The sequence below is a fragment of the Muntiacus reevesi genome, chromosome 9 (assembly GCF_963930625.1).
Source record: "Muntiacus reevesi chromosome 9, mMunRee1.1, whole genome shotgun sequence".
In the NCBI taxonomy this organism is placed as follows: domain Eukaryota; kingdom Metazoa; phylum Chordata; class Mammalia; order Artiodactyla; family Cervidae; genus Muntiacus; species Muntiacus reevesi.
The window spans coordinates 59,771,490-59,785,584 of record NC_089257.1 but is presented as its reverse complement, the minus strand read 5'-3'; the positions used below and the strand labels follow the sequence as shown (position 1 = coordinate 59,785,584).

Here is a 14,095-nt window from a genome sequence, read left to right as displayed (position 1 = left end):
TTTGTTTTCTTGCAAGGTTCCTGTCATTTTCATTTCACCAACACAAGTTCTCCTTCAGAGACCAGAATTCAGCCCAGAATAGATGTTCCCTTAATTGTTGGGCTGATGATGTGACTGCCCTTTCTCCAAAATTCTGAAAAAGCGCTGTTTTCTAAAGGCACAGTTTATTCTTAAGTACAAAGCTGCACTCGGCTGAGCACCTGCTTTTAGTCTCAGTAATAATGTTGTTGTCAAGGGTCTGCTGGGAAGTTCTCAAGAAATGGGGTGATTCATTTCCTGAGGTTATCTTGGGTTCGAGGAGCTATTCAACAGAATTACCTACATGGTGTGCAAGTAGACAGACTCCCACTGTGATCGCAGAGCAGAGGGGTAGCTTCCATCGTGTCTGGTTGACAGATCGACTCTGCGGTTCAGGTTGCTTTAAGGATGCTACTCAACCTTTGCTTCCCAGGTGACACAGTGGCAAAGAATCTGCCTGCAGTTCAGGAGACGTAGGAGAAACAGGTTCGATTCCTGGGTTGGGAAGATCTCCTGGAGTAGGAAATGGCAACCCACTCCAATATTCTAGCCTAGAAAATTTCATGGACAGAGGAGTCTGTTGGGCTACTGCCCATGGGGTCAATAAGAGTAAGATGTGACTGAGCTTGAAAGCCTTTAGCTCATCACCCTGTCGCAAGAAGGAGACTAAGTTAACTTATCTCCTTATCTGCTTCAGATTAGCTTAAGCCAGAAGCATGTCAGCCGGAAGAGAATTTCTCCTCTTAGAAAGATCTGTAGAGGAGATCGCTCAGTTCCCTCTGCCCTGTCCCCACTCCACCCCCACCATGACCACGGTTTAACCCGTAGCCCCCTTGCAGAAGTACCAGTTTTAGTAATCTCAAGAGGAAGTGCTTGAATTGAATGACGTAAAAAGATTTACATCAAGTATTAAGATCCCGAGTAAAAGTAAAATCTCAAAAACTTGAGAAAAGTGAAAGAAAAGTTCTGTGTTTAAATTGGATTTTGGAGAGTTCCAGTAGCTCTGTGACCCTAATTGAACCCACTCTAGTTGAGAGGTTTCTTATGGTGAGCTTCTCACCAGCTTGCTAGGTGATGACGCCAATACCAGGCACGTTTTCCTCTCCTCTTCTTCCTCCTTGTCTTTAATACAAAAGTTAATTTAAAATCAATACATTGAATTCATGGCTGCTTTTTTCCCCAAGAGGGCTTGCACACTTTTTTTGATGTAGTCTGCCTTTTCTCAGGACACACTTTCCTCCAACTTTTAATTTTTAAGACTGTGGGAAAAGTTGGAAAAGTTGTGTAAAAAAGTACTCACGTTACCTCCACTTACACCTCATGTAGTCACCAGTTGTTAATGTTTTGTTTGCTTTGCTTTTGCCATGTTTATCCTGTCTGCCATCTTTCCATCCATCCATCCCTCCTTTTAGGGGGAAATGATTTGAAAAATAGTTGCAGATATTGTACCCCTTCATAGCTCAATACTCGTATCTTAAATAAATAAAGGTCTTCTCCTACACAATCAGAATGCTGCTATCATGCCGGAGAAAATGATCATGAGCTTAGTATGACTTATTTTGTTGTTCAGTCACCAAGTTGTGTCCGACTCTTCATAACCCAATGGACTGCAGCATGCCAGGCCTCCCTGTCCTTCACCATCTCCTGGAGTTTGCTCAAGTTCATCCCCATTGAATTGGTGATGCCATCCAATGCCAATGATGATGGCATTACTATAAGTATTACTTATAGACTGTTATATTTTCCCAGTTGTCCTATATTATTTGTAGCTGTTGATTTTTTTTTTTTTTCCTAATCTAGGATTCAGTCAGGGTTTACATTTGTCTTTAGTCTCTTTTTAATCTGTAACAATTCCTCTGCCTTTTGGGTTGTTTGGTTGGTTTTTGATAGCCTTGATGTTTTGAAGATTCCAGACCAGTTGTCACATAGAACATTCCACGTTTTCAATTCATCCAGTTCATGGACTCTTGCCTAGATGATGCGTCATCCTCAGTGCTTTATCCGAGAGTTACATGACATCAGGTTGTCTTGCCCCACTTCGAGTGCTGCTAAATTTGCAAGATTTGTAACTCTGATCATCCTCTGTAAATTAACATTTCCTCTTTTGCAGTGAGTGAGTTGGTATCTTTAGACCATGTGGATGCTCTGGTCCCCAACATTCTTTCACCCAGTGTTTTTGGCATCCAGAGATAATCTTGTCTGACTTGGTTGTTGCAGTGGGGTTGCAGCACAGTCACTTTTCTCATTCTGTCATTGTTTTTTAACAATTATTAGCTAGTACTGTGATATAATAATTTCCCTTCTCTTCCCTTTTTTCTTTATCATGTACAGACCCATACCCTGTTTTCATTCATTGTATTATCTGTTACCATCATTTCTCTTTTTTTAAAGTTCATATTGTCCCAACCTGGCCAGTTGGAGCCCCATGGAGCTGGCTCCTATTTTCGAATCGACAGCATCAGTCTCCGAGCGTTTCCATGCTTTCTAGCACAACCTTAAACTTCCCTGGCGTTATCCCAGGATCGGCCGCTGCCCCAAGGAGCCCTGGTTCCTGTTACAGGTGGCTGTTATCTGGAAACCAGGGTCTTGCCCCCAGACTTTAACTGCACGGATCCTCTTCTTATGCCTGGGCAGGTACAGCACCAATGAAGGGGAGACCTGGACCACGTTCGTCTTCTCAGAGAAGCCGGTGTTTGTGTACGGGCTCCTTACGGAGCCTGGCGAGAAGAGTACTGTCTTCACCATCTTCGGCTCCAACAAGGAGAACATCCACAGCTGGCTGATCCTCCAGGTCAATGCCACAAATGCCTTGGGTAAGTGCCTGCCTCCTTGGCCCTTTTCATGGAAGTACCTTTTTTTAAAAATTGGCGTGTGGTTACTTTACAATGCTGTGTTAGTCTCCACTGTATAGCAAAGTGGATCAGCTGTACGTATACATAGATCTCCTTTCGGATCGACATCAGCTTAGATACTCTCAGAAGGGTCTGTAATCCACTGAAGACAGCACGTATGCAGCGAGTGAACGAGAGATTCAGAGGCAGTTACTCAGGCACTTCCTACCAGGGCCGTGCATTCTCTGTATCCTCGTTTCCTGTGCGGTCCTGGGTACAGGCTGGGTTTAGGTGTATGTGTGCTGAAAAGGTGAATGAATAAATGCTTGAAAACCATTCTTCCAAAGTAGCAGTTCCAGTTTGGCACATTTGGTGGGTAAACTGTACTAATGGTGCAGGGTCCTCTCACGGCTGTCTGGGATCTCGTTTCCATCTGCCGGCCCAGGCCCAGGACCTGCCAGTGAGGGAGCAGGGAGAATAAACCTCCGCAGCATCCTTCCTTCTTGCTCCCGCCTAACCCTGCCCTCTGCTCCTTCTCTGCCGTGGCTGACCTTATTCCAGCTGCCTGGAATGCTCTGTGGGCTACCTATTCAGTTTCTGCTAGTTGAAATCCTTTTCATGGATCAGGACCCAGTGCATTTGGCTGCTAATAACCCAACCAGACCTCTGCCCTCTTCTCTGTGTCCAGAACGGACATGTTCTCTTCACATCTTGAATTATAGATTTGTGTCTGCCACGCTTTGCGTGTCGTCCCTCATCAACGGGGTCATAGGTCTTCAGGTATAAGAACCTTCTCTGTGCATCTTTATCTTCTACCCACTGGATGGCCTAATAGCTTTACCGTCAGTAAGGGTTTAATAAAGGCTTGCTGATTGGGATGGCGTTGAGTTGACAGTAGTTCATCTGTTCCAGGCAGCATTTAATCTAACCAAAAGACACACATATAAAAAAGATATAAACTACTAATATAGACATTGGTGTACTTTGGAATTCTTGTAGAAACCACTCTTTTTAAATTTTGAGTGGATGTGAGTAGATGGAGTAACCGTCCAGGTTGTCTGACCTTCCATGAAGGTCCCGCACCTTCCAAGCAGTGACAGTGGATTCTCTTGCTCATGGGCCACACTACAGATGCGTCCATGCCATCCTGGGAATCTGATAGGGAACAGTACTCTTCAGTGATGCCACCTCTCGGGAGTCCAACTTTGACCTAACTCCCCAGAGACAAACACCTCTGGGAACCTAGTTCTAAAGGAAACTGCAGAATCTGCTCAAATCTTTCAGAAATTTCGACTGGGAGCGCCAGGGGGGCTTGCTCCCTCCCAGGTTTCTCAGGCGGACGTCTGTGTTTCTGGGGACACTAGAGGCAGGTGCTGCCTGGCCCCAGAGCCAGCCAGTGAGAGGGTCAGGGCGGCTCTGGGGCCTGCACGCTTGCTGGGCGGCAGCGAGAGGCCCAGGAAGTGAGTGGCTGGGCCACGGGGCAGGCAGGACAGGAAACGCCACGTGAGCATGCCCGTAATGCTACATTTCCTCCTCCTCAGGGGTGCCCTGCACGGAGAATGACTACAAGCTGTGGTCCCCATCCGATGAGCGGGGCAACGAGTGTCTGCTGGGGCACAAGACTGTCTTCAAGCGGAGGACCCCCCACGCCACGTGCTTTAACGGAGAAGACTTCGACCGGCCGGTGGTCGTGTCCAACTGCTCCTGCACCCGCGAGGACTACGAATGGTTGGTTCTCCGGCCACGCCAGGGACCGAGTGCTCCTCTGGTCCCTCAGCAGTGAGGGCAACAGGCTGGGGCGTCTGCCTTCCCCTGAAGAGAGGGAGCGGCTCACAGGAAACAAGTGTTTATTAAGCAGCTCTTAGGCGCCAGGAGCTGTGCCGGGCACTTTTTATGTTGGTTTCAGCCGTGTGGTGTGATGGAGATGTGACACCCCCCCCAGCCCGCCCCCTGCCCCCTGCCCCCACCAAGCAAGCTGCAGTAATTTATATAGGAATAGATTACTCTGGGATTTATTTCCACAAGGGCAAGCCAGGAAAGGAACGTGCTGAAGGTTCCATTGTGAATAACTCCTTTTCCTTAGGAGCCCTATTTTCAAGGAAATTTGTTTTTTTATCTGAAACAAGGATGTGTGTGTGTGTGTGTGTGTGTATATACATATATATATATATATATATATACACATACATATATATACGTAGGCTTCCCAGGTGGTGGTGCTAGTGGTAAAGAATCTGCCTGCCAGTACAGGAGACACCAGAGACACGGGTTCGATCCCTGGGTCGGAAACATCCCAGGAAATGGAACCCACCCCATGGCAACCCACTCCAGTACTCTTGCCTGGAGAATCCCATGCAGAGAGAGCCTGATGGACTGCAGTCCATGGGGTGGCAAAGAGTCGGACATGACTGAGGCAACGTCGCATGCAGGCACATGTATATATTTGTGTGTGTGTAAATATACATATTGTTTATTCATTAGTCCTTGAGTGGAATATCTAAGGCGTTGCCTGAGAATGTAGAAGGAACAGCATGCGCATAAGCAGTTGTAATGGGACGTGGAAAGATCTAGGCTCCTTGGAGGAGGAATGGGTGTTTCTCCTGGGACTGTTGATAGGAAAGAGGAGACTGTAGTTTGCTGCTGCTGCTGTTGAGCCACTCAGTCGTGTCTGCCTCTTTGTAACCCCATGGACTGCAGCACACCTGGCTTCCCTGTCCATCACCATCTCCCAGCGTTTGCTCAAACTCATGTCCATTGAGTCGGTGATGCCATCCAACTACCTCATCCTGTGTCGCCCCCTTCTTCTCCTGCCCTCAATCTTTACCAGCATCAGAGTCTTTTCCAGTGGGCTGGCTTTGTGCATGAGGTGGTCAAAGTATTGGAGCTTCAGCTTCAGCATCAGTCTTTCCAATGAATATTCAGGGTAGATTTCCTGTAGGATTGACTGGTTTGATCTCCTTGCTGTCCAAGGAACTCTTAAGAGTCTTCTTTAGCACCACAGTTCGAAAACATCAAAAGTTTCTTTTACATCTTTATATTCCCCAACGTTGCCAATAAGAGTGGTTTTCAAACTCTTGACTGCAGCCCCTAGTAAGCAGTGTATTTTATGGTATGCCTCTTTACCTATACATATTTGTGTATGTAGACACAGGCATACATCTATATAAACAAAACTTTTGTGAGCTAAGGCTTACTTTCAAGTACGATGAGTTTTGCAGTCTTCTGTTCTTTGTGGGGAGGAGAGGAAGCAGGTCCTGACCCTCCAATGTGCTTTCACAGGCTCACTAGTTTATGACCTACAGTTTGAAGAAACTGCCTATGAAGGGTAGTTGGCTATTGGAGTAATTAGTGCTCTGCCTAGTCCCCCAAAAGGTTGAAAGTAGCCACTCTGTAAAAATTTGCCTGATTTAACAAGTGGGACCTGTTCAGTAATAAAACTCCTCCCTTCGAATAATTCTCTGTTGAGGGTTTGGTGTGGACTGTGACGTAAATATACACATGAACCGCTTTTCCATGTCCCTGTTAATACTTTCCCTATAGTAGGTGTTGCATGTAATAGAGTAAATGAAACCTTTTTGGGTAAAGCGCACCAACCTGGAAAATGTCTTTGGATTTCGAGTTGATGGTTTGGGCCAGACCTCGGGAAGTACATATGACAGCACCTCATTTCAGAGCTGTCAGCTCAGGCATTGACAAGTAGTAACAGGACAGAGCCAAGACTAGACCTGGGACTCCTGCTTCCTACCCCAGGGCTTTACCTGGCTAGCAGGTGGGAGTGGCAGAGGTGTGGTCCCCACAAGCAGGAGGTCTCCTGGACTAAAGAACTGAGTCCCAAAGTACGTGAGGAGGAAGCCAGGGTGATTTTAAGTTGTAAGTGGACGTGGTCTTAAATAACAGCAAAGCCTTAGTTTAGAAAAAAGACTATTCTTTTAAATTTCTCTTTTAATTCTCCCAATAGTGTCAAGGAGAAAGTCTCACTGGGTGAGATACAGCAGACTTTTCACAACTGCTGATCTATTTTAACAAAGAGAGGGCAGGCCCAGAGTCTGGGTGGGGAACTGGATCCAGCTAAAAAATGCAGTATCATTTTGTTTTGGATATCATGATCTGTCTCGTTTTTGTCTATTTATGGCATGGATAGTGGTTTTCCAATTATGACTCTGATATAGTTTTTTTTGAAATGTACTGGTGTGAAAAAGTGAGTATTTGTTAAAGGGACACATTAAGTAACTTAAATATGTATATAATTAGGTGTTTATTTAGCATTGTTGGATCTTGGTTGTGACATGTGCAGTCTTTGTTGCAGGACACAGACTCTCTCTCTAGTTGCACTGCTCAGACTCGGTAGTTGTGGCCCAAGGGCTTGGTTGCACTGCGGCATGTGGGATCCTAGTTCTCAGACCAGGGCTCGAACCCATATCCCCTGCCTTGCAAGGTGGATTCTTAACCACTACATCACCAGGGACGTCCCTAAGTGATTTATGAAGCTGGTGTGGGGCAATAGAGTAGATGTCACACAGGAGGGGCTTAAATACCTGAAGTGTGTAAACCAATAGCCTTGACAAGCCCCGACTGTCTTTTCAGTGACTTTGGCTTCAAGATGAGTGAAGATCTGTCCCTGGAGGTTTGTGTTCCGGATCCGGAGTTTTCTGGGAATTCATACGCCCCTCCCGTGCCTTGTCCTGTGGGTTCTACTTACAGGAGAACCAGAGGGTACGTCATGGTTGCCATGTCCAGGATACATCAGGTCTGCTTGGCATGGAGAGTGTAGGGGCCCACCTGGGCTCCTTTCATTCTCTCAATGACAGAATTCCACATTAGCATCTTTCAGGTATCTTGCACAAAATTTAACATTGTGATGTTCACTAACTCTTTCCCTATCCCACCCTCCATGGGGAAACAGTGCAAGTCTGCAAGCTTCTCTGAAATTCCAGTTGCTTCTTAAGTCATAAACTTCAGCCAATGAGTGTCTTCAGAGTGGCATGTTGAAGAGATATGGTTGACCCTGGGACAATACATATTTGAAATGCACGGGTCCACTTATAGGTGGAATTTAATCAATAAATACAGTACCCGTATTTTCATTTTACAGATCTTATTTAAGTGTGGGGAAATGTTTGTGATTGATTATAGATCACAATACATAGAATCAAAAGAACTAGGATTCTAGTCCCAATTCTCTTCAGACTGACTGAGTTTCCTACCTTTGGGTGAGTCATTTATGAATTCCTTTGATTTTTGAGGGAGAGAGAGCAGTTATGCAGATTTTTACCTGTTGGAGGGGTATCAGTGCCCCTAACCTTCAAGTTGTTCAAGGGTCAACAGTATATGTGAAACCTACCTAGGACCCTGCTTCAGAATGTTGGGCTGCCTAATTGCTTTACAGACAGAAGCAGTTCAGAGTGAGTCAGCATCCTCCTACTTGCTCTGTAGGAAAATGAACAGATAAGCTCTAATGTCCGTGGTCCTTCATGACTGTACTTTGATGTTTCTGACTTCTTGCTTTTGGCGGGGGGGCGGTGACAGCTATCGGAAGATTTCTGGGGACACCTGCAGTGGAGGAGATGTCGAAATGCGCCTGGAAGGAGAGCTGGTGCCGTGCCCCTTGGCAGGTAAGAGACGTGATTTTTTCCCTTTGTCTCATCAAGACATTGTTGAAGTGTTACTGTGATCTCACCCAGCTCTTCCAACTTCATGGAGAGAAAGAATGGAGATTACAGGCCTCTGAGAGCTCCTGTCTGCCCCAAAGTGAGGTCTCTAAATGACATTTATTTATGGCCTTATGCTTTTATAGGAATGGAAGATGTTGGAGGGAAATCCCGTTTGTTCGTTGAAAGATGTTTATGTGGCATCTGTTGGGTGTTAGGCGAGGGGATGCTGAGTGACACCCATAGGTCTTCTGCTGCTTCTTGATCCATTTGTCATCGAATCAGACTCATGGCTTTCTGGGAAGTAGCTAAGTGGTCTGTCTTCATTTTTGTAATGATAATTGTGACTGATATTTTAATGGAATTTTACACATTTTAGTTCACTTTTCCATGTGTTATATCAATTTAATCTCTATAACTACCCAATGAAGCAGATATTATTATTAGCTCCATTCTTTTTAATATGAAGAAGCATGTTTAGAGGAGAGAGTCAAACAGTTTATTTAAGGTCCCATATCTGGTGAGTGACAGAGCTAAAGTTCAGACTCTAAGCCCCATGCTTTCCCTTGACCGTCTCTCAAGCATCATGCCCATTCTTTGAGCATGCATCCTTATGTAGGCTCGTTAGGAGAAACCTTGGAGCAAGTGAATATGCTGTTAAGATCTAGCATGTCCCAAATGTTTCAAGCTGATATGGTGGTAATGGTTCATGTTGAGGTATTTGTAATATACCGGGACGATCCCCTGGAGGAGGGCTTGGCAGTCCACTCCAATATTCTTGCCTGCAGAATCCCATGGACAGAGGAACCTGGTGGGCTACAGTTCACAGGATCAGACACGGCTGATGCAACTTAGCACGCATGCACACACACACACGTGAAATTATGATACCTTAATGAAGAGCTGCTCTCTTGGCATCTTTTCTTTCTTTGCTCTGTTTCTAGTCTTATTCATATAGGGCTTCTCTTCCCTCTGAGCCCTCCCTTCTGCTTGTGCCTTTTGGGAAAGGTGCGTGATTAGGGCAGTCTCCCTCAGCAGAGGTGGCGTCCAGTGGAACAGCCATCAGCACCACGTAAATCATGAGAGAACCACCTCGTCCTTCGTGGGAGGGGAAGAGCAGCGCTCTCGCCTGCTCACTGTTTGCCAGCTCACCCTGGTGTTTTTCATGCTAAGCTCATTAGTCCCTTAATTTAATCTTCCATCGTTACCCAAGTAATTAACATCCCTCACCGTGGAGACTTTAAAAGAACACGGCTTCAGCAGATTATCACAAACGAGCAGATAATACTCATATAGTCCCCTCACGAGAGCTGTTATTGATGAGGGCCTGGGTGAGCAGGGTTTGAGTGATTGCTCATAAGGGGCTGGAGCATGTACTTTGGTGATAAATATTTCTGAAGATGTCAGTGAGGGACAAAACAGTTTGTTTAGAGCTGTCTGAAGTGGTCGGAAAGCTGTTTTCTCTTCTGATAGGAGAGGATAGAATAGGGAATAAGTGGAAAAAATCTCCTTTGTGGTGTAGTGTGTATGCATGCTGAGTCACTTCAGTGACCCCATGGACCAGAGCATGCTAGGCTCTTCTGTCCATGGAATTCTCCAGGCAAGAATACTGGAGTGGATTGCCATGCCCTTCTCCAAGGGATCTTTCTGACCTGACCTAGAAATCAAACCTTCGCCTCTTATGTCTCCTGCATTGGCCACCTAGGAAGCCCTTGTAGGCTAGTGAGTGAAGTGAAGTCGCTCAGCCGTGTTGTGTCCAACTCTTTGTGACCCCGTGGACTGTAGCCTACTACTATGCTTCTTGGTCCATGGGATTTCCCAGGCAAGAGTACTGGAATGGGTTGCCATTTGCTTCTTCAGAAGGTGTTCCCGACCCAGGGTTCAAACCCTGGTCTCCGTCATTCTAGGCAGACGCTTTACTGTCTGAGGTACCAGGGAAGGTGGTAGGGTAGGGTAGGCTACCTTCTAATTTTTTTTTTTTTTAAAGTATGGAGCAGAGGCAGGAATGTACCAAGAAAGGAAAAGATGTTTCATAGGACTAACATGGATTCATAATATGTTTGCAAAGATGAGATAATCTGGTCATCTGGAAGGATTTTTAAAAGTGAAGAAATTTTTCTTCCTTTGAGATTAGGACAGTGACATACATTTCTAGGCTGGGCTTATAGATGCCTGGGATTGACCGATTCTACTTCTTTTCTAACACACAACATGCTGTCTGTTTCTCTGCACCATATCCTAAGGTGGATGTTTCTGGACTCAAAAGGCACTGTCAGTTAGAAGAAAAAATCCCAAAGCAACAGTGAGGTTTCTGAATGCCGGAGAGAGGTGGGGCGAAGGTCTTGCTGCTGTGAATGCATCTCCACAGCTCCATGTGGCACTGCCGCAACAAGTCTGTCATTCCAGCATTTTTACAAACTCAGCACTTTTCATCTGACTGCCTGGTCTCCTGGGAATTACAGTGGGATGCTTTTCTTGAAAACCAAAGGGAGTGATTCGTTATCATGTGGTAGCTTAGATCCTTTTGAAGTGAGACCAAAGGAAAAGAGGGCAGATTTACCTTTGGTTAAAAAAAAATTATAGGTAGATTTAAGTTTTTGAGTGCATTATTTATATTGGAGCTTTATAAAGCAGAGGTGGCTAAATGAGAGAGAGAGAGAGAAAAAATAACAACCATCACCATGCAAGCTTGCAGCAGAGGAATCCAGATTTGTCACTTGCAGATGCAATATATTGTCACAATGGACACTTGGGAAATGGATGTGGGTGTGTTGCTAATTTTCATTCTCTTGGGAAACTCCAGATGTTTTCCAGGCCGGTCCCTAAGAGGAAGAGAGAGACCACCAAGAGCACCAGCTCTTCCTGTTCTTAGCTGTCTGACATTAAATCAGTTTCTCAAGCACTCAGAGCTTCTGTTTCTCTGTCTTGAGAGTTTGGTGCCTGTTTTGCAAGAGACAGCCTTGGGTGTTAAAGCTTAGACTCTGGATCCAGACCACTGGAGTTCGGTTCTTGGTTCGGCCACTTACCAGTTATGTGACCTTGCGTGGGTTACTTAACCCCTGCTCTCAGCGTCCTTATTTGTAGAGTTGAGTTAATAGTTCTTCCATTATACAGGTGTTCTCTCTCTCTCCCTCAAACTCGTTTAGTTATCTCTGACTCTTTGCGACCCCGTGGACTGTAGCCCACTTGGCTCCTCTGTCCATAGAGTCTCCTGGCAAGAATACTGGAATGAATTGCCATTCTGTTCTCCAGGGGATCTTCCCAACCCAGGGACTGAACCTGGGTCTCCTGCATTGCAGGCAGATTCTTTAATGTCTGAGCCACCAGGGAAGCCCGTTATACAGTTGTTACTGGGATCAAACAATTCCTGGTACATAGTATGTATGTTGTGTAAGTATTTAAGTAGAAGTAGAATCTTCATGATGATTGTGTTGTAATACATTCTGTAGGTGGCCAGGAACATATGTATTATTACTTTGAAAATAGAATAGGTTGATATGATTGCTCTGTGTCTTTATAAACGATATTGAATGGGTGAGCAAATAGATTAGAAAACTTAGCTATAAGTCTTCAGTGACTCAAGTTCCCTAGTCAGTGAGATTACGGTGCCACATGATGCGGTCCATCCTGTGATGAGGAGGAACGTGCTGAGTGGTGTGACTATTTTCATATGAGACCGAAACTTTTAGGTTGAGCTCTGAAGCTGGATATCGGAGCATGCCTACTAGGGAGGGCAGGGGAGGACACAGATTTGGGGGGGGGAAGATAGCAGCAAAAAGCAGAGATTCATGGATGTCTGAGTAACTTGGTTGAGGCAGAAATGTTATTGCTTTTCCCTCCTTCTAAGTCACGATCCCTAAGTTCTCACTTGAACACACCTTGTGCCATCCATGGCTCTGAGGCTCACAGGTGAGAAAGAGGTAGGTTAGACGTGTGAGGACCCCTCCAGCACCCCCAGGCCCAACCAGCTCTTGTCTTGTGTGTCTGCAGAGGAGAATGAGTTCATCTTGTACGCCATGCGCAAGTCCATCCATCGCTACGACCTGGCCTCGGGGGCCACCGAGCAGTTGCCCCTCAGCGGGCTGCGGTCAGCGGTGGCCCTGGACTTCGACTATGAGCGCAACTGCTTGTACTGGTCCGACCTGGCCTTGGACGTCATCCAGGTGGGTCCTTCCTGGGTCTGCTCGTGGGGGCCCTGCCTTGTGACTGCTGAGTCCTGGTAAGCCTGTTTCAGAGTGTTCTGAGGAGATGGGTATTTGAGGTTTTTAAGTTTTATCTCAGGGCCAATGGATGACACTTTCCAGTTTTCTGTTCTAGTATTTTCTTTCCCTGCCTACCTCTGTCCTTGTAGGGAAAACAAAGGGAGCCCTCAAATCTGCATTCTTGCTTGTAAGTGAGGTCTCCCTTTTCCTGCTAGGAAGATTTTAGGGCTAAGTATGTAGCCCTCTTCATCCCTCCTATCATAGCCACTGCCTCGTTTGTGTCCTTCTTTTCAAGCCCTGATATAATAACTCTTGACTTCTCTGTAGTTCACGTAATTATCCACTTCAGCTATTCCGAGCACAGTCAAGAACCAGAAAGTAAGCTGTAAAGATCGCTGGGCAGGCCAGATAAATGGCCATACTTGCAGACCCGTGCATTTTAAAGAGAGCTATTTGATCTTTTTTCGTTGCCTATTTAATCCTTTTATAAAAGCAATTCTAACACGTTTTATCTGGACTTCCAACCCAATAGAAATTTTACAGGGCCTGGCTATTCGAGGAGAGAACAGGGAGCTGGGGAAGGGGGAGGCAGTGGCTGCTGCCCGTGGCTGTCCAAGCGGTAGCACCTGATGACTTGGAGCCTCTGAGGGAGGAAGGACTATAAAAAGCAGACACAGGATCTTAAAAATAACAGCAATCCGGTTTCATTTATTTTAAAAGCAAGTAGGCTCATGCATCTTGATCATCTCTACCTCATTATTGTGATACAACATAGCTCAGTGACCAGTGTTCACGACCATCATGCAGGAAGATATAAACGACTGGGTTCTGTTAAGTTATCCTGCTTCAAACAGGAAGCTGTAATCCATTTAAGAAATGCTTTTAGTGAAAAACAGCTTCATGCATCTGGAATACTGGTGAATAGAAAACATCTCCGCCCTTGCCAGTCAAGGCAGTTGAATAAACAGGTTCCCATTGATGGAACCGATTTGGCTGGAGATCATGTGAGCATTTCATAGTGTTTCTTCTTTTCTGTCTCTTCAGCGCCTCTGTTTGAATGGGAGTTCGGGGCAGGAGGTGATCTTCAATTCTGGCCTGGAGACAGTAGAAGCCTTGGCTTTTGAACCCCTCAGCCAGTTACTTTACTGGGTGGATTCTGGCTTCAAAAAGATTGAGGTATGTGCCTTCCGTGCTGTCTGTGATTAAGCAAGCAGGGAGGTGCTGGGCTGGAAGCCAGATTTGACACAGAGGGGGAAGCCAGTGTGTCCAGCTCCTCTGGAGATTCCCTGAGAATTGCAGAGAAAGGTGGTCCCATGTGCAAACAGGATGCCTGCGTCTGTCAAATAGAGATTTCATTAAGATACCTGAACACTTGTATTGGGGCTAGCAGCAGCAT

General features: G+C 45.7%; 1 protein-coding gene across 2 annotated transcripts in view; it reads left to right on the top strand.

Annotated features, from left to right (window-relative positions):
* Positions 1 to 14,095, top strand: part of SORL1 (sortilin related receptor 1) — a 157,249-nt gene that overhangs the window by 73,558 nt on the left and 69,596 nt on the right. For both annotated transcript variants that reach the window (XM_065944636.1, XM_065944635.1), the window contains exons 13-18: positions 2,653 to 2,831; positions 4,391 to 4,577; positions 7,434 to 7,562; positions 8,376 to 8,461; positions 12,488 to 12,660; positions 13,744 to 13,875. In XM_065944636.1, the coding sequence (XP_065800708.1) occupies positions 2,653 to 2,831; positions 4,391 to 4,577; positions 7,434 to 7,562; positions 8,376 to 8,461; positions 12,488 to 12,660; positions 13,744 to 13,875 (886 nt within the window). The remainder of the gene's footprint in view (positions 1 to 2,652; positions 2,832 to 4,390; positions 4,578 to 7,433; positions 7,563 to 8,375; positions 8,462 to 12,487; positions 12,661 to 13,743; positions 13,876 to 14,095) is intronic.